Raw genomic sequence first — 26,164 nt, 5'->3', positions numbered from 1 at the left:
GCTCATTCACTACGCTGACTTCTCCGAGAAAGCAAGAAACTCTAGAATATACATATATATATATATATTAAGAAATGATAGTCCTAATATTGCACTTGACAACTAACATAGTGTTATCTCAAAATTGCGTTATATAAATAATTTATCTCCAAAATTTCGCTATATTTATATGTCATTCGTATGTGATTTAATTTCAAACTGTGTTGAAATTAAATAAGTAATAAGCAATTTTGACATAATACTATGTTACTTGTCATGTACAATATACACACATCAAAAAAAGTTTGCGATCAATAGCATAAGCTCCTATAATTCTTTAAATTTAACTTTATCAAGAAAAAATCTATGTTGTATGCTTTCTTTAAATAGGAATACCCTGTTTGAAATTAAAATATAAAACTATTTTTTATTATTTATTTTAAAAAATTGAGCCATTAATCATAATGTAATAGTGATAGAAATTTCATAGAAAGAAAAAGACTGTTTAATTAAACTTAAACAACAATTTATTATTAAAAGGTGTGAATTCAATATAAAATAACTCCTCCCCTGGCTCGAATACATGCGAAGATCCTCCTGGGCATGCTGAGGATCAAGTTATCCAGCATTTCCTGGGGTAACCTATCCCATTCTTCAATAGCGGCTTCCCTGAGCTCTGGAACTGTCTGGGGACGTGGCTCACGGTTCCATACTGCTCGTTTAAGAGCATCCCACGCGTGCTCTATTGGGTTTAAGTCGGGCGAGCCGGCAGGCCAGTCTAATCGTGTGATATCGTATTCTTGAAGAGCAGCATTGACTCGTTGAGCTCGATGTGCGGGCGCATTATCATCAACCAGTACAAATTGGTGCCCATGGTTTACTCGGAATGGTCTGACGATATCATCAATAGCAACTGCTTTGTACATGTCTGCTGTCATGAAGCCCCGATACGGGATCAAAGGCGTTCTAGCTCCAATCATAATGCCACCCCAAAAGGACACCGATTTTCCGCCTTGCTGAACTGTTCCAGTGGCAGTTCTTTGTCTTTCACGGTCGCCTGGTCTTCTCCAGACACGGACACGTCGGTTATCTGGATGAGTGCTGATTCGGGATTCGTCAACGAAGAGACAGTTTTGCCAAATGTTTTCGTCCTCACCTTCTTCATTTTGCCGAAGTCTATCCCACTGCAATCTTCGTTGTTGACGTTGCCGGGAATTGAGCGGAGCTCGCCAAGACCTCCGTGCTCGTAATCCAGCCTGGTGCAAGCAATTGCGAACGGTCTGCGTGCTAACTTCAAACCCAGAGGCGGCCCTGACTTCTGCTTTTATTTTAGTGGCGTTGATTGTTGGATCACGGGCTGCCAGCAATCTAATATAGCGTTTTTGGGCAGCTGTCAAAACAGTTGGGCGACCGCTGCGGGGTCGGTCAGCTAAATTCCCCATTCCTTGATACCTCTGCAACGTAGCCACGACACAGGATTGGGATATAGCAAGTCTGCGTGCTATTACTCTCGTGGTGTATCCTTCTTCCCTCAAAGTTACTATTCTAGCTCGTAAAACCTCTGATAATCCTCTTGGCATTTTTCAATCACAACTTTCCGCGAAAAATATCTTGAATCGCTTATAATTGACTAAATCAGATTTCTGAATGAGCGTAAGCTAGGACTGAAAGCCTTTTTATATGAAAAAACAATTGAACGGGGTCATTGTTTTATGTTCTAATTTATTTTTAAATAAAGAATCTAAAAAGAAGAAAAAATCATAATATAATCTACAGTAACAAAAAAGATTTCAGTTTTTCGATGTGATCGCAAACTTTTTTTGATGTGTTATGCTTCGGAATCTTATTGTGAAAACGTATAGGTACAGTTCCCCATAAAAGAGTCGTTTACCTTGGTTGACTTGGTTTATTAATTACATTTATTTTTATTGCTACCTGCATCACCATAAATTACACTAAATGCTATTGGCAACAATACGGTTAATTTTCAAACCAACTATCCACCAAGATCGAAGCAAAATTTTCTAATGTTATTTTAATGTTTGTAAAACGGTCATTAACCCATTCGAAGTAAGCAGTTACGAACTTGCAAATCTCACAACCTTACTGGACATGATGTTCACTTCTAAGTACAGTCACGTGCACTAATGCATATATTTAAAGCGAAAACAAAACAATTAATCTTGGATTAAATTTAGTAAAACTCTAAAAAATTGGCAAGAACTTTTGTGAAACATTGAACGTTTCAATCGATATTTCGTTTGTAAATCATCTGTGATCTTATTTAAAATTTAATTACCGAGGTATGGAAGTTAATTTACGTGACTGATGTATTGGTATAATTTATTTGTAGATGAATAACAATCAGTAATAAATTAATTTCTCTTCACACATATTGTTCACAAAAAAAAACTGACCTCAAAAGTTCGTGGTATTACATCTATTTCCCAAGTTTTATTGAAATCGGTTACCGGAAAGTGCGCGAAACCGGATTTAAATTTAAATGGGACCAATACTGACGTACCCTCTTTCCAACAAAAAAGAATCATCGCGTAACATACCTATATATATATACAAAAAAGTAGAGTCGAATTGAGAAAATCCTCCTTTTTTTGAAGTCGGTTAAAGATACAGTACCGAGCTAAAGAAATTAATTTACATAACTGTACTGGTATACGTTATTTATAGATTAATAATAATATCAATAATAAATTAATTTCTCTCCACAAATAAAGGACAAAATTTGTAGGAGACTGGATAAATTCCAGTTCCATTCCAGACTAAATCAAGTGATCTGTATCTTAGGCTTCCAGATTCATCCCAACACGAACGTATTGTTATTAAGTTTATACCAAATTTTACAGAAATATTAATATAATTTTTTTTTACCGACTATAACAAAGGGGAAGGTTCTCAATTCGTCTGTATTTTTGTGTACGTTACGCGATTACCCCGACATTTGTGAATAGATTTCGATTATTCTTTTTTGTTAGAAAGTCTTTAAATTTGAATTGGACCACTACTAAGGTAGGGGTGCCCCTGTAGTGAACCCATACAAAGGGTGGCTTATTAGAATGAATACGGTTTATTGGATTTTTAAACTGTTCCCCAAGACCGAACGATCATTTTGGTGAAGGAGAACGCCGTGATGAAACCTGCACACCGAAGAAGGCTCACAACCATTGGAAAACCTGTGACGTCCCCACCCCCATTAGACCAGTGTGGTGGACTATGGCCTAAATGATCATGATATATAATGTGACGATGTGACCTCCTTTCATCGTCATCCCACCTTTTTATCGCCTTTTCTCCGGTTTCTGGCCACTCGTTTTCAAATTTTGAATCGTTCTTTAATAATTAAATTATCAAATTATTATTATTAAACTGCCTCCGTGGCCGAACAGTTACCATGCCGGACTGCCACGCAGAGGTCCCAGGTTCGATTCCCGAGCCGGGAGAAATATTTGTATGGCCTACATTTATTTCTCTCGCAAGTTTGGGTGTAATTTGTGGCAGTCTATGTGTGTATCCATGGCACTTGCGACAGGGTTTCCCTAGTGCGGGGCTATGTTGAGTGTGTGCGGTATAATTTTTATTATTATTATAAAAAAAATCCTTTGCCTCGCCATTCTGATTTTGTTTCGTTCGTTCATCACTGCACCTGCCCGATCGCTGTAGCGAATACGTCTTCTCGTTAATTTTTTAACCGTTTTTGCCGTTTTTAACCATTGATGTTTGAAATAATAAAAAAAATATTGTAAATGTTATTTACAAAGAGCAACCCCTAGAATTTCTTGCTCATTCTTCTCAGGAGAATCTGCCTTACGAATGAGCGGTAGAGTTTAACTATTGTGACGATTTCAAGTGTATTACTGCTTACCTATGAAATAAAGATTATTTTGAATTTGAATTTGAATTTGAAAGTTTACCTGTTACCAAATATCTCTTATGGGATAAACATTTTAAAGATCATAAATATTAATAAAACGGGAATAATATTTATAAAACTGGATTCAATACCACTATTCCTTTACCCTTTTGAATTTTGGACTTTTATCTTACTAAGCAAGGTGTATAAAGGCTGCGGAGGCTATACTCTCCAGGCCACATTACAATCTACAGAACATTCCGAGTGGTACCACCAGCGGTGCCATTTTCAGTTCTTATCGAAAGGGCCATAGAGTTGAATTTAAATTCTCTAGCTTGATGAGCTCTTAACCCTGTACAACATTTTTAAGTAACAATATATTGCGTGCAACCTTTGCGTCTAATACACGGCGGCAGGGCCAATTACGGTGATTATATCAAGAGAAACACATGAAGTTCAAACGTACTATATATTAGGGGTTAAAGTATGAAATTGCCGTTTTATTGCAATAGGTTCTTTGAATTTTCATAGAATCTTCATGGTTTGAGGTTTTCGAATGAAACTTTTTTCAAATGGTTTCTGTGATTTTTTTTTTCTAAATTTGAAACATTTGAATATCGACTTTCAATTGTTTTTGTTATTCAATTTAGACAAGAAAGATGGATACTGCGAAAATTCGAGTGATTTTTGAATACGAGTTCCGACGCGGAACTAACGCGGCAGAAACAGCCCGCAATATCAATGCTGCGTTTGGAGAGGGGTCTACTAATGAACGCACCGTGCGATTTTGGTTTAAACGCTTTCGTGATGGAAATTTCGACTTAAAAGAACGAGCCACGAGGAAGACCGCCCACACAGGTGAATAACGATGAATTAAGAGAGATAGTGGAAGCCGATCCTAGTCAAACTACCCAGGAATTAGCGGCATGGTTTAACGTTACCTTACCCACAATATTGACTCACTTGCGTCAAATCAATAAAATAAAAAAATACGAAAAATGGGTGCCTCATGATTTGACTGATCTGCAGAAAGAAACGCGTGTTGAAACTTGTGTTGCCTTGTTGAACCGGTACAGAAATGAAGGAATATTGGATCGAATTGTAACATGTGATGAAAAGTGGATTCTTTATGATAACCGGAAAAGAAAAATGCAATGGCTGACCCCAGGTCAAATGCCACAACAGTGTCCTAAAGCAAAACTTACCAATAAAAAGGTAATGGTAACTGTTTGGTGGTCTCAGCATGGTGTTATTCACTATAGTTTTCTCCGATCTGGTCAAGCAATAACGGCAGATGTCTATTGTGCCGAACTCCGAACCATGTTGACAAAACTAGCAGTAAAACAGCCCCGACTCATGAATCGATCTTCACCATTATTGCTCCACGACAACGCGAGACCTCACACAGCACGAGAAACCATTTTGACCCTTCAGGAACTGCAGTTAGAAACCATTCGTCATCCTCCGTATTCACCAGACCTTGCTCCAACGGACTACCATTTTTTTCGTGATTTGGACAATTATCTACGTGACAAGAAGTTTTCTTCCCAGGAGGCAGTACAAAATGCTTTCACACAGTTTGTGCAGTCTAGATCGTCGGAGTTCTATCGCAAAGGCATTAATAACCTTCCCATTAGATGGCAGCAATGTATAGATAATAATGGCAACTATTTTGATTAAATAAATTTGTTAAAAATTTAAAAAATAAACAATTTAGATTTTCAGTACAAATCGGCAATTTCATACTTTAACCCCTATTATTAATTGTGTCCGAACCGTATTATATACAATTATGAATTATTAATTACGGTTCTTGTTAATCACAAGTAGTAATAGTATAGAATCACATCATTCGAATACTCTCCGACAGCATATCAGCAGCTTGATTTTGATTGCCTCTCCCGATCGGAAACTGCGTCTCGTCCGAGTGAGTCGAGGCGCAAATTTTGCGAATCGGAAACTTGACATTCCTAATCAGAACAATAGTTGATTTAACTCACAAATTAGAAAGATATAGTAGGAATCAGGTTCATCTTCTCGCTCAGAAACACATTTGATTTCGAGATTCCGATTTGAATTAAAATCAGCCTGCAGTACTGCAAACCTTGAGCAGTCATGACATAAACTTAGGGTTTATTCATGAAAACCATCAAACAGTCACGGAGCAGTGGTGGGCAGTGGCTTAAAACAAAACCCAATTCAACACGCCTCAGTTTTAACCGGGTGTTTACCCAAAGCGGCGGGTTTTAATCCATTTCTGACCAAAATCGGTAGCAGAAACGGCGAATATGGAATACGGAATAATTCCATACTTATCGAGTTCTAAGGTTTTCGGGATTGTTACACATAGGAAATGTAACTATTTTTCCGGATTTAAATCGCGTCTATTTGTTTTTTCAAGCAAACCGACGTTTCGGGCCCTTTACAGGTCCCATGGTCATATTCACTTTGCAACGATTCGATTTTTACGAAAATCAATTCAATCGATTCAAGTGCATACGTGTTAACGATTTTTTGTATCGAAATATTTCAATGCAACTTTCAAGCAAATCGATGCAAAAGAAAAGCAAATTGAATCGTCTAGATCAGAAAGCAATAAATATTTTGTAATAATATCATTATAAATTTAAACATCCCCTTCTCTCTATTTTTTATTTATTTAATCTTCCCCTACCAATGGCCAAGAAAAACTACACATAGAGGTACAAAAACTTGTCATAGCCTAGGGAACTTTTACAGTATATAAGCAGGCTAGAGAAGTACTCCAAACATTCAACGCCTGTCTACCCCGAAAATTTCTTAAGATCAAACGGCTAGAGCTTCGCACTCTAATTTCCGCTGTAACAGGTCGTGATCCATATTTTTAGAAACAGTAGAGCTTTTTGTGAAAGAGTTCGTCCAGTGAACCACTGCCACCTTGTCTATTTCAGTAATGTGAGCATTACTGCGTTCAGGTTTCGAAAAAAAAAACATGTTTTCGATTTAGGTATCTCGGACAGCCGTCTGCAGAACGTGCATGGATGGGGATTAAACAACCGCACACATCCCACTACAATGCTCCAAGGTAGCCAACTACAGAGGGGAAGTACTTTGGAGTGCCGACGTCGCTCCTCGAAAATGACATTTTCCGGAAATAACGTTTGGTCGAAATTTCATAACCTCGTAAGTAATTTTGAGAGGAAAATGTTTTTTCTTGTAAATCTAACTTAACCTAACCGAACCGAACCCAATCGTGTCTTTGCGATAAACATTCAACATATCCTGAAAGAACAACTGTTTCGTTATAATTCGAACTCATGTTATTTGGGACAAAAAATTTTCGGCTTTGTGATATGTTACCCTAGAAGCCATGTATAACCCGTATAAACCCTTTTAGATTTTGGAAGTTCTTTAAACTATTTTTATGTTCTAAAATAGTTTTCAATAATCTTAGTTTGAGTTTATATTTTATATAATTGAAATCTTCATCGTCAACATTCCCACCGAAAGACGGCCGAAGACGGACATACGACAAGACATAATTCTTTAATTAATTATTATACAAAGATCGAACACCCAGAAAAAAATCCTCCGATCTGGCCGGATTCGAAAATCTTTGTAGTAATAATTATGACAAACTAGTGGAGTAGTCAAAAACTCAGTCAACCGTGACCATGGGACCTGTAAAGGGCCCTAAACGTCGGTTTGTTTGAAAAAACAAATATACGCTATTTAAATCCGGACCCGGATCCGACTGACAGTCAGCTGAAAAATTATTTCATTTACTATGTGTAACAATCGCGAATTCAGTTTATAAGCTTAAATGTTTAATTACTTAATATGTTACTATGTAGAATATCCCCAATAAATAAAAAAACTCGATATTTTAATACCCGATGAAAAGTAACAATAAAAGGAAAGTGTGTCACAGAGCCGACTGTACTTGCTATTGAATATCGACAGAGTTGACACTGATGGAATGATTCAGTCGACTCTTGCACATCGGAGCTTATAGACTAGTCGTTAACATCACCAGTGACTTTTATTGACTTATTTTTCGGAGTTTGAAAACTTTATACCTAATAAGTAGGTAAGTTTTTAGTTACATTTTATTTTAATAAGCGGCGTTTATAAAGATATTTTTTTTACATAACACCAAGTGACGGGACGAACAAGCATGATGCATGATGGTAAGCTACACGCCTGTCCATAACAGTTGCACTGCCAATGCGCCCGTAACCCTGAGACATAAGTTGACTAGACCCATATGCCTGTAATATATTTATTGTTTTAGTTGGGATGATAAATACAAAAAAAATCAAAACACTTTATTATCCATATTCAAGTAAAATTTATAAGTACAGTCAAGAGAATATCAAACTTTCACACTGGATTTAAATTGACTTGAAACGCAAGCGCCTTAGAGTAGAATTTATTAAAGTGATATGATTGTACCTTGACAATGTGATGTTTGGTTTAGTGCCGAAGTGTGCATCGAACTTTTTTAATACACAAGTGATGTCATCGTCACTTTCACCGTTTTCAAAGGTAAACGTGGAAAACACTTCATAACCGGCAGGACCGATTAGGTTAACCAACAGGGAAGCCTGTACCTCCTTGGCTTCCTTGTTCACTCCAGAGGCTTTCAAAAATACACTAAAAAGCTTTTTCCACTTGCGTCACGATTCCGACTGCGCGGCCGGACCACCTTCTAGATTGTATTCCCCTGGAGGATGCGCATGTTTACGATATAGCACAGTGTTTTAGATCACGAAATAAAGTATTATTTATCGTTTTATGGCACCTTATGCACGTAAATCAATTAAAAAGTAAGAAACACACGAATGTTGGTTTAGCACTGTTTTATTCAAAATCACCCTTAGTAAACAAAATGGTATAATGATAATCACTTTATACAGAAATACCTTCATAAATATACTACAAAGCTTAACATGCTCATGACCCTGTGCCAACTGAAAAATACTAGTAAGTTTCATACTTTATATGTATGTTTAAACAGTGCTAATACATTTATATTAATTCGCACCCTTTTTATATAGAATAAGGCCACATCTGCAAAATAACAACTTTTCAGGAGAAAGGTTCAAAAATTCTATAAACGAGATTAGATATTTCGTTCGTAGATCCACTTACAGTTTGTTATGCTTAAATAAGAGTCTTATATGTAACATGTTACATGTAAACAATTTATTTAATGTGCTTCGTGTTCTTTTATAACTTTCATGTTGTGATAAAAGCACTATTGACCTACGATTATTAAGTCAAGGGAGCAAAGTATTATTTGGAGCTATGTGCAAACATACAAATTCCATTTCCAAATAATATTTTTCACGAAAATAGACTTTACGTGTACGATTAAAAACTGAAAGCGTAAGAAGATCTCCGCATTACCTACTCGGTAGATTTACCATAAAGACCGCTAAGCTCCGGCCCAAAAGGGTACGTCACGGAGCGCATGCTAAACAGAATATTAATGAAATAAAATTTACAGATATTTATTTTATAATACCAAGTGACGGGACGGAAAAGTCGTGCGCCTGGTGGTAAGCGACACGCCTATCCATGATAGTTGCAGTGCCACTCAGAAGTTTAAGTCGCAAAGATCTTAGGGACACTGTCACTGCGCCCGTCACTCTGAGACATAAGTTGACAAGTCTCTTGTGCCTGAAATTTCACCAGCACTCTTAACGTTCCAAACCGGAACGCAGGAATGCTCACATTACTACTTTCCAGGACGAACTCTACACAAGAATCTCTACTGCCACTAATTACAAAAAACTGCCATTATACGCATTATTATATTGCATCCTATACAGCACTGTAGATAAGCTTTTTACGCAAAATTGGCCATTAATTAATTAAGTGTTTAATTAAGTAAACGTTGTGACTTCATATTTAATGACGTCATAATGGTTGGTGGTATAATAATCAGAAAATAATATATCTGTTTCCGGTACCTAATCTGACGAATTGTTAATAACATTCTTGTTACCTATTACATAGATTAAAGTTATGACTTCTATGGCAAACGCAAAGAGAGGCCCACGTGCAGCGGTGGACTTTTAGGGTTGATATGATAACGGTAAGAGTAACGGCGTTCTTAGGTTCAAAAATACCTACGTAGGTATGTATGCTTTAATACATAATATAATATATAGATGCCTGCACATTTTTTTTAAGAAAAACATTGTGTGTAAACTTTTGTCCCAAATAATAGAGTGAATAGGCATTAATTAGGTGTGCATCTTCGACGTCATCATCACTTTTCGTCAGGTGGGATAGAGGTCAAAAATATTATTTAACAATATTATTTCACTTTTTTTTAAAAGATTTTAAAAGATTTAAATTAAAAGTGTAATTCTACTTCAATCTAATAAACAAATATTTCCATACGATAAAATCAAACTAAGTTCCATTTTGGTTAATGATGAATTGTAATTATAAAAATACGTACAATACCTACACGTCTAAGTCGCAAGAATAATGATGTAATTTTAAACCATACAAGGTTGATCGAACAGCTATATGATTGAATCAACAACTTTACTTACCAAGATGAGTAACCTTTGTTTAATCAAACACCGTAGATTTGTTTGCCGTTGCGGTTTCTATTATGGGTAGAGATAGGTATACGATTACTAATAACTATATGGAAACCACCATGTGAATTACTTAGAAGACAATTTATGGTCAAATATTTTTACTTGTATAAGTAACAATGAATTGTTCAGTAGTTTCCCAATATACAACTTAAAAAAAAACCAATTGGTAAGTACTTAACAGTGATTCCACGTGATACACATCAACACGAACTACCGAAACTGAGTAAGACATACGATCTTCTTACTCAACTTACAAACGCGAACATTCTTCGCAAAGCATAGCGCACTGTTAATACAATAGTGTATTAACTCAAAAAGTGTTTTTTTTTCTGAATTGATAAAAAACTAATTACTCACTTTAAGTGAAAGATCATTGAAATTTAAGCATAGGTTAAAGTTTATTACAGACATCTAAACAATTTCGTACTTGCAAAATATATTTAAACATAAAGGGAAAAAATTACTTCATGTTTTAGAATAATAAGTACTGTTTAGCCAGCTTACATAAAGTATGTAAGTAAGTATCTTTTAATTGTTTCTTACCATATTCATTCGACGGTTTTATTGACGTGTAGAGAATCAAATTTTTATGCGCATTAATGATATAATATTGAATTTTACATATTTTGAGTTAAAACACTTTTATAGTAGCATTGCAATAATTATTATAATAATGTCTATCTGGTACTTACTTGGTACTTGGTGTAACGGGCTGGTGTCCGCAACTCGACGACAAGGCGCCTATTTTGCGTGTGGTAATGTCTATCTGTTTAAAATTTTAATAATGATGATCAAACTCTGACTTGAGCACACCGTATGCGGTTCGCATCTCGGTCGACAAAGATTTTTCGGGGGCGTATTTGTTTTGTAGTTTTGTTTTTAATTTAGTTTTTTTTAATTGTTTTCCTTTTTAATTTTATAGCTTTGTAATTACTTTTATTTATAGTAATATGAGAGACCAATAACACAGCATAAATTATAAATCACAAGGTACAACTCAACACTGAAATTATCTTGTATGGAAATGACTTATTGACACATTGACTTACAATTATATGGACGTCGGGTCCGCGCTAAAAAGTGTCCGCACTTTTAAGGCGCTAAAATCGTATACAGAGCGCGACACTCCGCTTTAGTCTTCATTTGTTCTACTGACAGCGCGATACTGCGATGACATTACAATTTAAATTTCGAATAGGTTGACTTGGGACATTTTTTTCGTGGTTTTTGTATTAGACCCGTCGTCCATTTATTTGTAAGTCAATGTATTGACATAACGAATTTAATAGGAACTATAGCTCAAGACGTGAAACGTTTAACAAAAATGTAACATGATGTACTCCTGAAAAAACATCCTCCAAACACAACACGTCGGGTAAAACGGAAAACTACCATAGTCGCGCCCTTAGCAGAGGTTACACTTACGGAGTGAAGTTGCAATTTAATACACAGGCGACTATCCTGCTGGAATCTCTATCCTGCTATAGGTACTCACGGAAGATAACAATCTACTCGGGGCTGGACAAAATACATACTCTATCTATATTAAAATGTATATATTCATATCTTTATTGCTTGCCACATGGTTTCACATAAAGTGTTATAAAATATAACACAGTAGTCACACATGTGACAACCTGCAAGGGCGCCGCTATTCAGGAGAGCACTACAAATTGTTAATTAAATTACAAATATAAATGTCTCTACAAATTACTAATAATGATTACTATTTTCTTACAACATATAATTAAATAACATTTATTAAATATAATGAATAGCGACATCTCTAGCCAGGGCTGGTAGCTGTAAAGGTATCTAACTGGGTGACGAAATACTTAAGATTTCTCATAGATGGCGCTACGGCTAAAAAGTCGTTGAAAAAACCCAATACAATGGCACGACAAATAACACATAGAAAAATTCGTGAGGCCCGCTCATTGACCTACCAACAAATGAACATCGGGTCTAATACAAAAACCCACGAAAAAAATGTCCGAAGTTAACCTATACAAACGTAGTGACATGTGACGAAATATAAAAAACTAAAACATTTAATTTAAATTGTAACGTCATTGCAGTACTGCCTAATTTGGCTTGCAACAATTTAAGGGCCCAAAAACACCATATTCAGCTTCTACTAGAAACTTAACAAAATGCACCATATTTAGTTTCGACTAAAAATTACTTGAACACAAGAGTAATGGAGTAGCCTTTCTCGTAAATATTAATTATTGTTTATATATATTATTATGTCGAATTTTGTACAAATTCACTTAAAGATAATAATAAATAGTTGAGCAGATACATACATACAAATATTACTACAAATGTGAAAATAAGCGTGTACTATAAGAAATGTACCGATATTCTAACTAAACGTAAACTCAAATATCCGTAATTCCGAAAACCGCTTTATAATAAAACCGTTACTCTTTCGGGTAATTTAATTTAATTTGATGCTTTTTAAAAAGACAAAATTAGCTTTTGTTTTGTAATATTCCTAAAAAAATACATTTGACATTATGAAAATTCGAGCTAACGTTATTTCGGGCAAATGTATTTTCTGTCTTCTGATAGGTAATCTCAAGCCGTAAAACGAGTACAACAATATTTTGTTAGTTAGTTATTTAAAATACGAAATACAAAATACTTTCGTGATATTACCAGTATCGGACACCACGAAAGTGTTTGAAATATCAATTACAAATACATTATTAAAACCTTTAAAATATCAATTACAAAACACATTTCGTAGCAGTAGAACTCCTTGTGAAAGAATTCGTCCAGGGAAGTACTGCCACCTCATCTAATTCTGCCGCCAAGCAGTAATGCTCGCATTACTGCGTTCCAGATTTGAAGGGTAAAGTTGCTGGTGAAATTACGGGCACATGAGACTTTTCAACGTATGTCTCAACGGCACTTCAACTGTTACGGACAGGCGTGACGCTTACCACCAGGCACACGACTTGTTCGTCCTATCACTTAGTATTATAAAACAAACATTATTTGTAAACTTATCAATAAGTTTTGAGATAATGAAAAAATATCAAACATATTAATATAATTTATTTTACATTTTTTCAAAATACTCTCCATCATTATCTACACAAAGTTTCATTCGTCTAAACCAACTCTGAAAACACTTTTGCCAGTCTTTATCCGTCAGCATTGAAATTGCCATTTCGTAGGCAGCCACTGCTTCTTCGACACTCAAAAAAATTTCCCTTTGATTTTTCCTTCACTGTTGGGGAACAAAAAGAAATCGCAGGTAGCCAAGTCAGGGCTGTATGGCGGGTGATTTAAGGTATAATACCAGATTCCTCAATAAACGCCTTTGTTCTGAGGGACGTATGTGAAGAGGCGTTATCGTGATGCAGCATGATTCCCCGAAGCCCGGTCTTTGGTCTCCTCACCCGCACAGCTTGGAAAACTTTTGGCAATGCTACTGTTGTGTACCATTCTAAATTAACAGACCTACTATTTTCTAACATTCGTCGACGTCGACAAATGTCCGCTCCGAGAAAAAAACTAGCTATCATTTTTTGCCGACGTTTCGAGGTCTTTGCAACTTTGTCGGTAATTGTCCCTCTGCGAAGACCCACACCGACGACTGCTTCTTGCTTTCTGGATCATATTGATAGATCCATGTTTCATCACCAGTAACGATTTCTGAAACACGTCTCGATGTCCCGTTTTCGAAACGTATAAGCATTTCTCGGCACCAATCCACACGAGCCTGTTTTTCACTACCGGAGAACAATCGTGGGATCTATCGACAACAAAGCTTCCTCCCTCCAAGATGTTGATGCAGGATAGTATTGACGCTCCCCGAACTAATGCCTAGGATCGTCTCAATGTTCGTGTACGTGTTTCGTGGGTCTTCTCGCACCAACATTTCAGATGTCCACATATTTTCTACAGTAACTGCTGTTTCCGGGCGTCCGCCTCTTAGGTCATCTTCAAGGTTAGTTTTGCCTCTTTTAAATTCCTTAAACCACCTAAAAACTGTTGCACGAGAAGGAGCAGAGTCAAAGTTAAACCATAGTCAGAGTTAAACCATATTTAAAATTATAGAAGATCATAGCACGCAAATGTTCACGGTTAAGATCCATTATTGCAAAGAAAAAGCGCGGGAAGCGTTGTAGTAAAATGACTAACAATGTCATTTTTTTTTAATTTAGCTAAATTGCTTTTGGTGATCTATTTTTAATTAAATTTATTTTTAAAGACATGTAATACGGGTGCGTTCCATTTTTAAATTTCGAGCATCTCAAAACTTATTGAGTGCCCTACGTTATACCAGATATTTAAAATATTACCTGCAAATTACAGTGACCACCTCGGCGGTGGCCTAACGGTTTACATTGTTGGACCAATTTAATATGGAAATGAACTTTTCTAAATAGGTTCTGATCTGGGTGTTCCGGGATGTAACCCCAGAATGAATTCCGTTACTCTGGTACTCGTAGTACTCCACCTTTAAGAAGAACGATGTATTGATAATTAAGGACTAAGTATACTAACCTATTTTTATTTGGGACAAAGGTTTCCACACAATGTTTTTCTTCACAGTTAAAGTAGTGATAATTTACACAAACTCAAATGGCTATGATTCAAAAAGATTCCAGTGACGCAATTCGTGCTGGATCTCAAACACAAGATTATAAAGTAAATATTCCCGTAACAAACTGTCAATGTTTTTTGAGAATATTATTATGAAAGGTAGTGTCAGTAGTATCCGATAAACTGTACAACACATGTACTTAAAACTAATACATAAACAACAACAAAAAAATAAAATAGTTGCGAACAATCGATAAAATGTTAATTAATGAAGTAGGTAACCTCAATTATGTACTTAATCTTCTTTGCTCATTCTAATAGTCAAATAAATCAGTAGTCAGTCTTAGCACTGCGCAGGCGCACATCGTTTTCGTGTTCCGGTTTTAAATCGTTAGTGGCATAATAATTTGGGTTCCTTTGTGTCTATGTGAGTTTTATACTAACTTTGTAGTGTGAATGGCTTTATAGACGTTTATTAATAACCGTACAGTTTTAAGTATACGTATGCGTATACGTCCGTATACGCTCCACTGCAAGACACGGGTCATGTCATTATGAAGATATTTATTGTTTAATTTTTACCGTTTTCTTTTAAAAACCTTTCCCAGACCTGATTGGGTCGGAGACAGTGATTTCACCTATCTTTGTAGAGTTCGTCAACATTTTTTTACTTTTTCTTTAAAAAACCCTGTCTCTAAGCCCGATTGGGTCGGAGATAAAGATTTCGCCTATCTTTATAGAGTTCGTCAACATTTTTTAATATGCAGGTATTTTCTGTTAAAATAAATTAATCTTCACTGCACCTTCGGTTCATCATTTGAGAAAGATCGACTAAGTTTGTAGGTATATCGTAAAAAAACACGTGGGAGGCCATTTATTTTGACCATTTACTTCCTAAAATAAAAACTATTCACGTAAAATACAATATTGTGGCTTTAGAAGAACTTTGCGCCCGACAGAAGGTGATATATACTGGTTGATATAGTGTAAATGAGTAAATATGTTACTTGTGTACGTAAATATATACTCACGTTGATAGAATACACAACGTAAGTAGGTACCTATACTATTTCGACATGAAGAACGTCTCGCTATTACCTATTACCTCTGCGTCGAGTCTAAAATGTCTCACGCCTTTATTCACTGCACAAGAAATGCAATATAGTGTTTCTTTTTTGTTTTTTTTTTATGTTATTTATTACCTATGGAAAAAAAACATTTTTTAACAATGATTATTTAGGCTAGCTCTGCCCATATTCTGAAATTACTATTTAAATAGGTATGTTTTATATTTATTTTATTGTTGTATCTGTTCCTTCAAATAAAAAAAAAACATTGGTATCTCACAATTTTACAATTACTGGTATTTTTTATGTTGGATTCAAAATGGATTCAAATCACTTACCTACCTACTAAAATTAAATATATACAGTGTATATAGTGATTTGAAACTTCTATTGAATAAAATTCATCACAGACATGACTTCAAGTCTAGTTTTATCGTTGATACTTTCTTCTTTTTTTGTTGCGCCGCCATGTTTAAATTAATAACTTTTTTTTGACATTTTTTAATTAAAAATCAAAGCTGATCTTTACTACTCCGTTGGCAACCTCTATTTAAGTTTTCTTTGTGTCTATTTTTTAATAAATAAATGTTTTTAGATTGATAGGAAATATTTTCATGATGAAAATTATTTGCACATAGTTCACCTAAACTATAGTGGAAACAATAGGAAACAGTTCCCATAGTTAATTGCCCGTATTAGAAATCAACACAGCATTTTTCTACATAATTTACGTCTTTGTGTTTAAAATACAAAATGGACTGTATTACACTTTCTTTCCGTCTGTTGTCTACATATAATGCCACTCAAGTTTTATAGTATAACACGCTCGTCTATTTTTTATAATTTGACGTGGCCTTTTTAATGGTACCTATTCTTAATTATCCTCAAACTAATGGATAACGTCTATCTCCTCACTAATATTTTTTGTTGTAGGTAACAATAGGCCGTGCGAATTTTTTTTTTGACCTCCAACTCTCCTTATGAAAAATAACATCGGAGCTTGCACACCTAAACAGTCTACGCACTATCGCCTAGAAAATATCCAAGTTGTAACGTTCGGGGAACAAGTCCGCGGGCAGGAAATTCCACTATAATTTCGTGCTCCATATAAATACGGAAGCGTAACGCTTCGTGCGAATGTAGGTGTATCTACAACATAGGGGTGGAAGCCCAGACTACGGCTAGTCGCCCGATTGTAGAAAGCGGCGGAATTATACAATTAAATTAGGTAGCACTCTCCGACGTATCCTGTACTGCTAAATCTAACTCTAAAAGCGATAATTCAGCACCAACCGAATGCCTACCTTTTTATATAGGTACGATTAGGTATAATTTTTTACAAAATACCAAGTAACGGGACGGACAAGTCGTGCGCCTGGTGGGAGGCTTATCCATAACAGTTGCAGTAATTCTCAATGAACTTAAGAGGGAGCATGCCAAAAAAGTTTTGACGTTGGCTCCGCCCGAATTTGTGAAACAAATATATGCCTGAAGTTCGCGTGACATGCGACAGATGTTGAATTTTGCGCATTAAAAGTACCAAATTCGTTTCAGCGCAATAACTCTAAAACTAAAGGGATATAAAAAAATCCGTAGTGACAGTTGTCGATTATGCATAAATATAATTAATTATCTAATTTTTATCCTAATGACATGTAGCATTTCGAGGATAAATCGAAAAATGTGGAAATTACATGTCATTTCGTGATTTTTATCTATCGAGGAAACTTTATTGTTTTATGCATTGACATTGTAAGTCAATGGTTTTATGTTTCTGATTAATGTCTATGCTCGAATATATCGTGTAGTTACTCATACAATATTTTATTTTTAACTTTAAAGTGGATTTACCCCTCTAAAATCAAATCGAATATTAGGAATTTTTCCTCTGATCCCTCTTAAAATTTTAAATCACAAAGATCTGAGGAGTACCGCCACTGCGCTTGTCGGCTTGAGACATAAGTTGGCAAGTCCCATACGCACCTACATTACTACATTTTCACCTGTTGCCTTCAAAACCGAAACGCAGTAATGCTCACAATACTGCTTGGCGGCAGAAATAAGTAAGGTAGACAGTACTTCCCTGGACAAACTCTTTCACAAGAAGGTCTATTAATAAAAAAGTTTTCTACATGAGCTGCAGCTCAAGCTTTAGGTAAAGTGCAAAACCGTATACCTACGCGTTTCCTACGCTGGTAATATATTACTAGCACATAACACTAGTTAGGTATGGGAGGGCTATCTGGAAGTTTACTCAAGTTCCTATCACTTTCGCTCTATGAATTGTCATCTCTTGTCATAGATCCAATTTATTTATTTATTGCAATCGAACGACAGTCGATCGGACATCCACAGCGAAGAAGAACGAACGAAATGTCCTGAGAACAAGTTGTTTTACACATAGATCTTTGTTCTACGGATGAGTCGAATTATTCTATTTAACGAACAAAACCACAATTTAAACTTTTTTTAACACGAGAAGTTAACTTCTAAATTATGTACTTAAAAACATTAAGAAATTGATATTTAAATGTCTAATAGCTAGTTAACAAAGGAACTTAAAGTAGGGTAATGATTGAATAAGGGTCTAGCGAAACGCCCACGCCTTCGCAAAGGCTTCAGGTTTTATAGCAAAACTTTCTTTGGAAAGTGAAGAGAAAATTTTTTGCTGTTCATGAATAGCGCGAAATATTATTGAATATAATTAAAGGTAACAAATAGACGGCATAATGAGGTAATTACATTTGACTAGTCGAATAAATTACTTTAGACAGTAAAGAATACTCGTATTTATTAGCAATATATTTTGCAAATGTGTGTCGGAATAATCTCAGTACAGAGTACTAAAAAAACCGACCTTAAAAGTACGTGGAATTACATATAATTACCAAATTTTATTGAAATCGGTTACCGGAAAGTGAGCAAACCCGGATTCATCCCCTAGTTCGGCACTATACGGGACTTGACACAGGAGATAATAAAAAACGGTTCTCACTACTCAAAGTATATTGAAGATAGAAAAACGCCTTGAATTGGAGAATAGCAAAATCAAACATTAAAATAATTGCTCCTTATAATAAATATTGGTGCTATTTATAAAAATGAATCTTCATGCGTGAACAGCCACCCTTAGAGGTGGATGATTTTCTTCAAAATTAAATGGGACAATATATATATAATGGAGGTACCCTCTTTCCAACAAAAAAAATCATGAAAATCGGTTCACAAATACCGGAGTTACGCGTAACATACATACAAAAAAAATCGAATTGAGAACCTCCTCCTTTTTTAAAGTCGGTTAAAAATGATTGTCTACGGCAAGTCTGTTACCCACTTTGAATCAGCGTGCGAACACATGTCTTAAAAAAGCTTTAACGAAATTGTATTCTCATTGCAGACATGATAGTAGCCGAATACTGGAGGGCGGATTACCTTTACTGGGTATTCCCGGTCATCTTCATCCTTGGTCTTCTAGCCATACTTGGATTGTTAGCTGTTGTTCTCCTCATAAGACTCTACGCTCAGTACACTTGCGGCCGATTTCGTAATAAAACCAGAATGGACGGGAAAACTGTAATCGTTACTGGATGTACCAGTGGGATCGGAAAAGAAACAGCAAGAGAGCTGGCGAAGAGGGGCGCTAGGGTTATTATGGCATGCAGGAATATTGAGGCTGCTGAGAAAGTCAGAGGTAAGGATGCTTTTTATATTTCTGGAACTATCGTCCTAAAGATACTGAGCCAAATATTCTTAATCCACGAGTTGCTTATTCAACGATGATTTTGTTTGATCTAATATATTAACTACATTCCAGTCTCTCGTAATGACATAAACATTGATAAATATTGGTTCTCTTGTTCAAATACGGAGTGTTATTTACATTTACATCATTAGATTTTCGGTATTATGCACACGATTGAAATGGTTAATCCTTGTGTAACGTCGCCATAGAAGTTCCAGTAATGACTTCATAAATACCGTATACATGTAGGTAATTCACAAAGTTCTTCTTTATTTCAGAGGAAATCATTGACACAACAAAGAACACAAAAGTACTCGTCAATAAACTGGATTTGAGCTCCTTTGCGTCAATTCGCAAATTCGCGGAAGATATCAACAAGACAGAAACTCAATTGGACGTCCTTATTCACAATGCTGGATACGCTCAGACTTTCAAAAAGGATAAATCCGAAGACGACATAGAACTGACCATGGCTACAAATCACTACGGTCCATTTCTATTGACTCATTTGTTAATAGATTTGCTAAAAAAGAGTGCTCCGTCTAGGATTGTCGTTGTCGCTTCTTCGTTGTACAGACTAGCTTCATTCAACTTGAACAACCCGAACCCGGTTAATACTCTGCCTGGATATTTGTACTACGCCTCGAAAGAAGCAAACATACTTTTCACCAGAGAGTTAGCCAGAAGATTGGAAGGTACTGGAGTGACAGCGAACTGTTTACATCCAGGAGTGGTTGATACCGGAATCTGGCGGTCTGTTCCTGCTCCTCTGAGCTGGCCCTTGGCTTTGATCAATAAATTATTCTTCAAAACGCCAGTTCAGGGTAGTCAGACGACTGTCATGCTGGCTGTTGATGAAAAATTGTCCACAGTAACTGGAAAGTACTTCTCGGATTGCAGAGAAAGCACTTTATCCGCGTCCGTTTCTGACATGAACAAGGCTAAGAAGCTTTGGGAGATTTCGGAAAAGATGGTTAAATTGGAAGAAAACGATCCCAAGATTTAATAAAACCAATGGAAATGGAGTAAATTTGTCTTTAAGTAAACAAATCCACGTGATCCCAGGAAGTATTCGCAAATTTAATGCGAGAAACATTGAGAAAGGTTATTTTGTACTGGACACATTCATTCTACAAGGTTTTGAAAACGCTATTAATATTAAGTAGTTGGTATTGCAGGGACGCTAGTATAAAATTAGTAAACAATAGGATTGAAGTTACAAAACCGCGTCGGGTGATTTCGACAGAATCGAAATTATTGTAAGGCCGTTAGGGTTATGTTAGTTAATGTGCTAATATGGTGTTAACGATGCGTTATTTTTATAAAAGATTTGTAAATTTATTAAGTGTTATAATCATTAATAATAAAGCTTACAAAATAAGTCTTGACTTAAATTATACAATAACAATAATGTTTTGTGTGTAAAACCATTTAAGGAAACTGAGGCTAGAAATAAAATTACTGATTTCGATCACGTTTTTTTAAAAGTTTTTTTTTCACACACTCCTAGCCTCGCACTAGAAAGTATGTGACTACCGCTCTGTCAACTGAGCTACAGACCGAGTCAGCAGATCTTACGAATTTCTTTATGTGCCTGTGCGGATGTTTGTGCTGGGTTTAAACGGCTTTTTTGCTGCCACCTGTGAGATGTTACAAAAGTTTCTTCACTCAGGTACCTAAATGGCTATCAGAAAACTGACAAAGATGTCGCTATATTTTTTTAAAGCACACACTCATAGCCCCGCATTAGGGACGCCCATATCCATACACACCTAGACAACCACAAATTACACCCAAACACACGAGACAAATTTTTAAAGATTTCTCTCACCCAGGACCTGTGCGTGGCAGCCCAGCATGGTAACCGTTCGGCCACTGTTGCAGTTAAAATTAGTAATAAAACTAAAAATTTTAATTTGTGTTAAAGCAGGACTAAAATAAATATTATTATAATACTACATTAGCTTACATACAAGTCTTTTCAATCTGAACTGAAACTTAACATTCCATAGTAAATTAAATCAGAAGACAGAACACATTTTTTTTATATATAATTAAACTTAGAAGCATGCAAAGTTACAAATCTACAAGTACGTATTTTAATAACCTAATGTTACTTTTAAGTAAGTAAAATGAACATCAGAGCCTCTACCACGAGTTTACTGCGACGGTTGTCCTTCACAATTTTGTATGGCAAATTATACAGCGCCACTAGCGGTCACAAAAAGAAAAAACATTTTGTATATAAACATTTTACGCGGTTACTAGCGCTAATTGACACTGTAATCTCATGGTAGACGCACTGAAGTTTTAATTTTTAGTACATTAAATACTGAACGTTATTTACAAAGTTTCTTCAGTTTGATATTTAATTGTTGGCTAGGAAATTGGACAATGTGACGATGACCAGTTGACATCGCATACCATATCTAGATTTGGATTTATGTAATAATTTTAAATTCATTGGCGTTGATTCGGCTAAACGCAAACAAGATTTATTTAAATTCTGGGAGTTTCGTTATCGGTACGGGCACGGCAGTGCAACTTAATTTCGATATAGTAATATTTATTTATTTGCATCTAAAGTCATAAGCAAAACAAAAATATGAAATAATTATAAATACAAAAATCGGATTCGTATCAGCGTCTTCAGCATACTATGCTGGTTCGTTCCGTTGATCAGTTGGGAGAGCATTAGGCATGGCGCTGATTCAAATCCAGTCCGATTGATGAAATTTTTCTTAGTGCCGATTTTTGTATTAATAATTATAAAAAGCTAGTAATTTCACAAAAAATGATATCGTGATATTCAATAAACTTAATATTATACAATAAATTTACTACTACATTTTACTTATTTTGTTAATATCATGTTTTTGCTACAATGATATTCATGTTTATTGTGAAAATACTCCACTAATTTGATATTATTAGTGAAGCAAAGATCAAGGCGTCTGTTGCGGCAATGGGGCCACAGGTGTGGCAACAGACGCTGACTTGAGTAATAATTGTCCAACACCAATGTTTTTTTTTAAATTATGATGCATGTGTTCATGACTTTGTAGATTAAGGACACACTTAGTTTTATAGCTTAATATGTAAGGTATAGACAATTAAAAATTAATAAACTCTATCTATCGAAGATTTTGATTTAGTACTGCCCTATCGAATTGGTTGATGGTCTTAAATTATATTAAGAACGTGTACTCATGTGTAACTAATGTATGTTTGCACTAATTGGCTCATGTAAGAGTCAAAATAAGTTGTCTATTATATTGGGTCCCGCGATACAAGCCTCGAGCTTAGTGCGGGGTCCACTGTTAATTTGTGCCGTTTGTGCTTTGTGCCTTCTATTACTGTTCTATATTGTATAGGATTGTAATTTTTAATGTCCAATAAAGAATTATTATTATTACTTTAACTGTGACAAAGTTTATAGAACTATGAAATTTGCTCATAACAAAAATCCCTTTATTGTCCTTAACAATAACAATAGACTCATTCTCACACTTGTATACTTCAAGAAAACTTGAATTAAGTTTAGTTTGCTTTCGCGCAAATGGACACCAATTGTGTAACTAGTGGTAAGGGTTGGAAAATGGGAATAGACCCAATAATATCGTCCTTTTTATTTAACGTAGTTCTCAACAAAACTTAATTTTTGAGAAGCTTTTATTTACCGGTTCTTTCTTCACTATCTAGCTAGCACCATAATAGCTTTTCAGCGAATTATGGTGCTGACTGTATAGCCGGTGCCCTCACTTAAGTATTCACTATTTGTACTAGCTATACAAATAGTTTATACATAAGTGACGGCACCGACTGTACATAATTAGATAGTTCATGCGCGCTACAAACTTTCAAAATAACATGAAAAAGAGAGTTTCTAAAGTCTTCTTTCACATGATTTGCGGAATATATTTATCCTTATGGAGTAACCATTCCACCCAGTAGGAGCACAAGGTCATACCCATCCTCATGCTTACTACCAGTGGGAGCACCCAGTAGGAGAATTTGGAAACGTCGCATTTGTACGCGTCTATAACAATCAAAAGTCGATATCAGTCTGAATCTAAATCAAACTGATCTAAAAATGTATGATCTACGCCCAGCGCAGTTCCAAGGCTCTCCCTCGGCCTTCTTGGCACATCATCATCACTATCAAACCAATGTTCGAAGTTATCATTAGATCTCTGCGTTATCGTGCTACAACTTGGACTAAGTAAATCAGGTAGCAAATTTCTGTTTGTCTTAAACAACTCTAAGTTTACCATGTTTAAGTTTTCTTTTTCTTCGTCTATTGTTTTGAAATCTTTAGTTTCAAGGTTTACCTCAGGAAGCACACTAGCACGAATCTTTTTAAACCTGTTAATGATTTTTTCTAATGATCCTGTTTTTTTAATTAACCGTGCGTTTGATGCGGGAGTCTCTGATTTGGGCTCTTCACTTAATTCTGTACTGATCCTTTTCGGAACTTCAACTTGCATATCAATGTCCTTGCTTGCACCTTCGTTGAGAGAAGTCTTGCTAGATGAATTGATGGAAGTTTTACTTGACACCACAGTTATAGAAGGCATGCTATTGAACTCAGACACTTTTCTACTAATTTCTAAACTACAAGTCTCTTTTGGCGTGCTCTGATTACTATCCTGATTTAAAGCAACTATTCCAGAAACTTCTAGAACAGATAGACTATCCTCCTTCATTGTAGACAACCGTCGTGCACGTGTCTTTTCTTTACCTTCAAGGAGATTTGGCGACGAGCGACTACGGGTCAAACAAATGCTTCCATTAAAAGTAGACATTGTAGACTCATTGAACAAATTCCTTTTCTTAATCTTGTCATGTCGCATTGTAGTGTGCTTTTTCGTAATGCTTTTTTTGGTGGAAAGCAATCGATCAAGTTGTTGCTTTGTAAAGCCTGTAGAATGGGTTTCATTTGCTTTAATCTCAGGTCTAATATTACTGGATATGGTGTTATTAAACTGAGAGACACTCATTTGGTCATAGGAACTGACACGACAAGATATTACACTCTTTAAAAAATCTTCAGGTGGACCTCTGTGCATAGGTGTGATTAAGAATGACTTTGATAAAGGTTTGCCAAATGTTTCAGTCATTTTTCTGCGTAGATTGAACTGTTGTCTTGTTCGGTTCAGTTGTAAGATTGTTGGGGGATGGTACCCTCGGTTCATCTTCAGATCCGAAAGATCGGGCAATGGTGGAATATCTGTTAGATGGCTTATTGATACGGACTGGTTGGATATATTAGACTGGGACTGAAAAGGGAAAATACATAAGTATATTAAAAAAAACTCTAACAAATAAAAGATAGGCACTCATCAAGATCAAGATTATTTATTACATAGTTGTTATTCACTAAAGAAAAAACATATGCATAAACCAGTAATAATCTAATTACAAATTCAAGCTGTGAAATATAAATAATGATACTTGATTGTATCTAGGAAATTTAATGAGGCAATCATAATTGTTAAAGTGTCCTTCTAGCTGAACTCTAACATATAGACCTATTTCACTATTGCCTGTATTTGTAGATCTACTAGATAAACTTCTATTTAAGAAACTAATACCAATTATTGAAGATAAAATCAGGACTAATAGATGGTTTACTGATACATGGGACCTTTTTAATTATTAGCATCTAAGGTATGACAAGAATAAGGTTTTTCTGATAAAAAAATTCAAATATGCCAAAGCCGATCCTGTACCTATTACAGATGGTGGAAATTTGAGATGGGTCCGCAAGGGCAATTACAAGATTGTATATGAATTTTGGAAATATTTTGATTAACATTCATAGATTTTGAAAAAAAGCAGAGTCCACAAGATATAAGGCAATTTTCATTTCATGTCATTCAATACTGTTTCTTATTTCTTTTTTTATGGATCGAATGGAAGAACCACAGAACAAGTTGTGCGTGTAATGGTAAGCAACACGCCTATCCTTGACAGTTGCAGTGCCATTCAGGGTTTTAAATCGCAAAAATCTGAGGGGCGTTGCCACTGCGCCCATCACTCTGAGACGTGGTCTCAGAGTGATGGGACAAGTTTACAAGTCTGTAAATTTCACCACCACCCTTCAAAACCGGAATGCAGTAATGTGCACATTAGTGCTTGGCGGCAGTAATAGGAAACATAGCTAATACTTCCCTGGACGAACTCTTTCACAAAGAGCTCTACTACTACTAAAATGTGACAAGGATCTAAAGTCTCTGTGGGACTATCTTAAGAATGTCAAAGAAATATCAGAAATAGTAAAGAAACTTTATACAAGCAGTACCTAAAAACACCTAGAAGACATTGCCAATGGTACTGCTGT

At 35.6% G+C, this 26,164-nt stretch overlaps 2 protein-coding genes across 5 annotated transcripts in view; one reads left to right on the top strand and one right to left on the bottom strand.

Annotated features, from left to right (window-relative positions):
* Positions 1 to 7,834: 7,834 nt before the first annotated feature.
* LOC113232393 (retinol dehydrogenase 14) lies at positions 7,835 to 21,654 on the top strand. Of its 4 annotated transcripts, none has more exons than XM_026467095.1 (3): positions 7,835 to 7,912; positions 19,477 to 19,770; positions 20,100 to 21,654. In XM_026467095.1, the coding sequence occupies exons 2-3, from the start codon at positions 19,479 to 19,481 to the stop codon at positions 20,825 to 20,827; spliced, it is 1,020 nt and encodes a 339-aa protein (XP_026322880.1). In that variant the 5' UTR covers positions 7,835 to 7,912; positions 19,477 to 19,478; the 3' UTR covers positions 20,828 to 21,654. The 4 variants fall into 4 exon arrangements, with proteins under 4 accessions (XP_026322880.1, XP_026322879.1, XP_026322881.1 ...); XM_026467094.1 differs by having other exon boundaries at positions 7,840 to 7,916; XM_026467096.1 differs by lacking the exon at positions 7,835 to 7,912 and adding an exon at positions 14,255 to 14,413.
* A 377-nt stretch (positions 21,655 to 22,031) lies between these two features.
* Positions 22,032 to 26,164, bottom strand: part of LOC113232617 — a 7,376-nt gene continuing 3,243 nt past the window's right edge. The window contains exon 2 of the mRNA XM_026467388.1: positions 22,032 to 25,100. Within this exon, the coding sequence (XP_026323173.1) occupies positions 23,883 to 25,100 (1,218 nt within the window). The 3' untranslated portion in view covers positions 22,032 to 23,882. The remainder of the gene's footprint in view (positions 25,101 to 26,164) is intronic.

Source organism: Hyposmocoma kahamanoa, unplaced genomic scaffold, assembly GCF_003589595.1.
Source record: "Hyposmocoma kahamanoa isolate Upper Pololo Valley unplaced genomic scaffold, ASM358959v1 76, whole genome shotgun sequence".
Lineage (NCBI taxonomy): Eukaryota > Metazoa > Arthropoda > Insecta > Lepidoptera > Cosmopterigidae > Hyposmocoma > Hyposmocoma kahamanoa.
The sequence above is the reverse complement of the archived record's forward strand: the minus strand, read 5'-3'. Positions and strand labels throughout refer to the sequence as shown.

Bases quoted from the DNA above. Each gene is read 5' to 3' on its own strand.
- LOC113232393 (XM_026467095.1), top strand. From the start codon at position 19,479: ATGATAGTAGCCGAATACTGGAGGGCGGATTACCTTTACTGGGTATTC. The intron at 19,771-20,099 runs GTAAGGATGCTT...TCTTTATTTCAG, and splicing joins GGCTGCTGAGAAAGTCAGAG to AGGAAATCATTGACACAACA.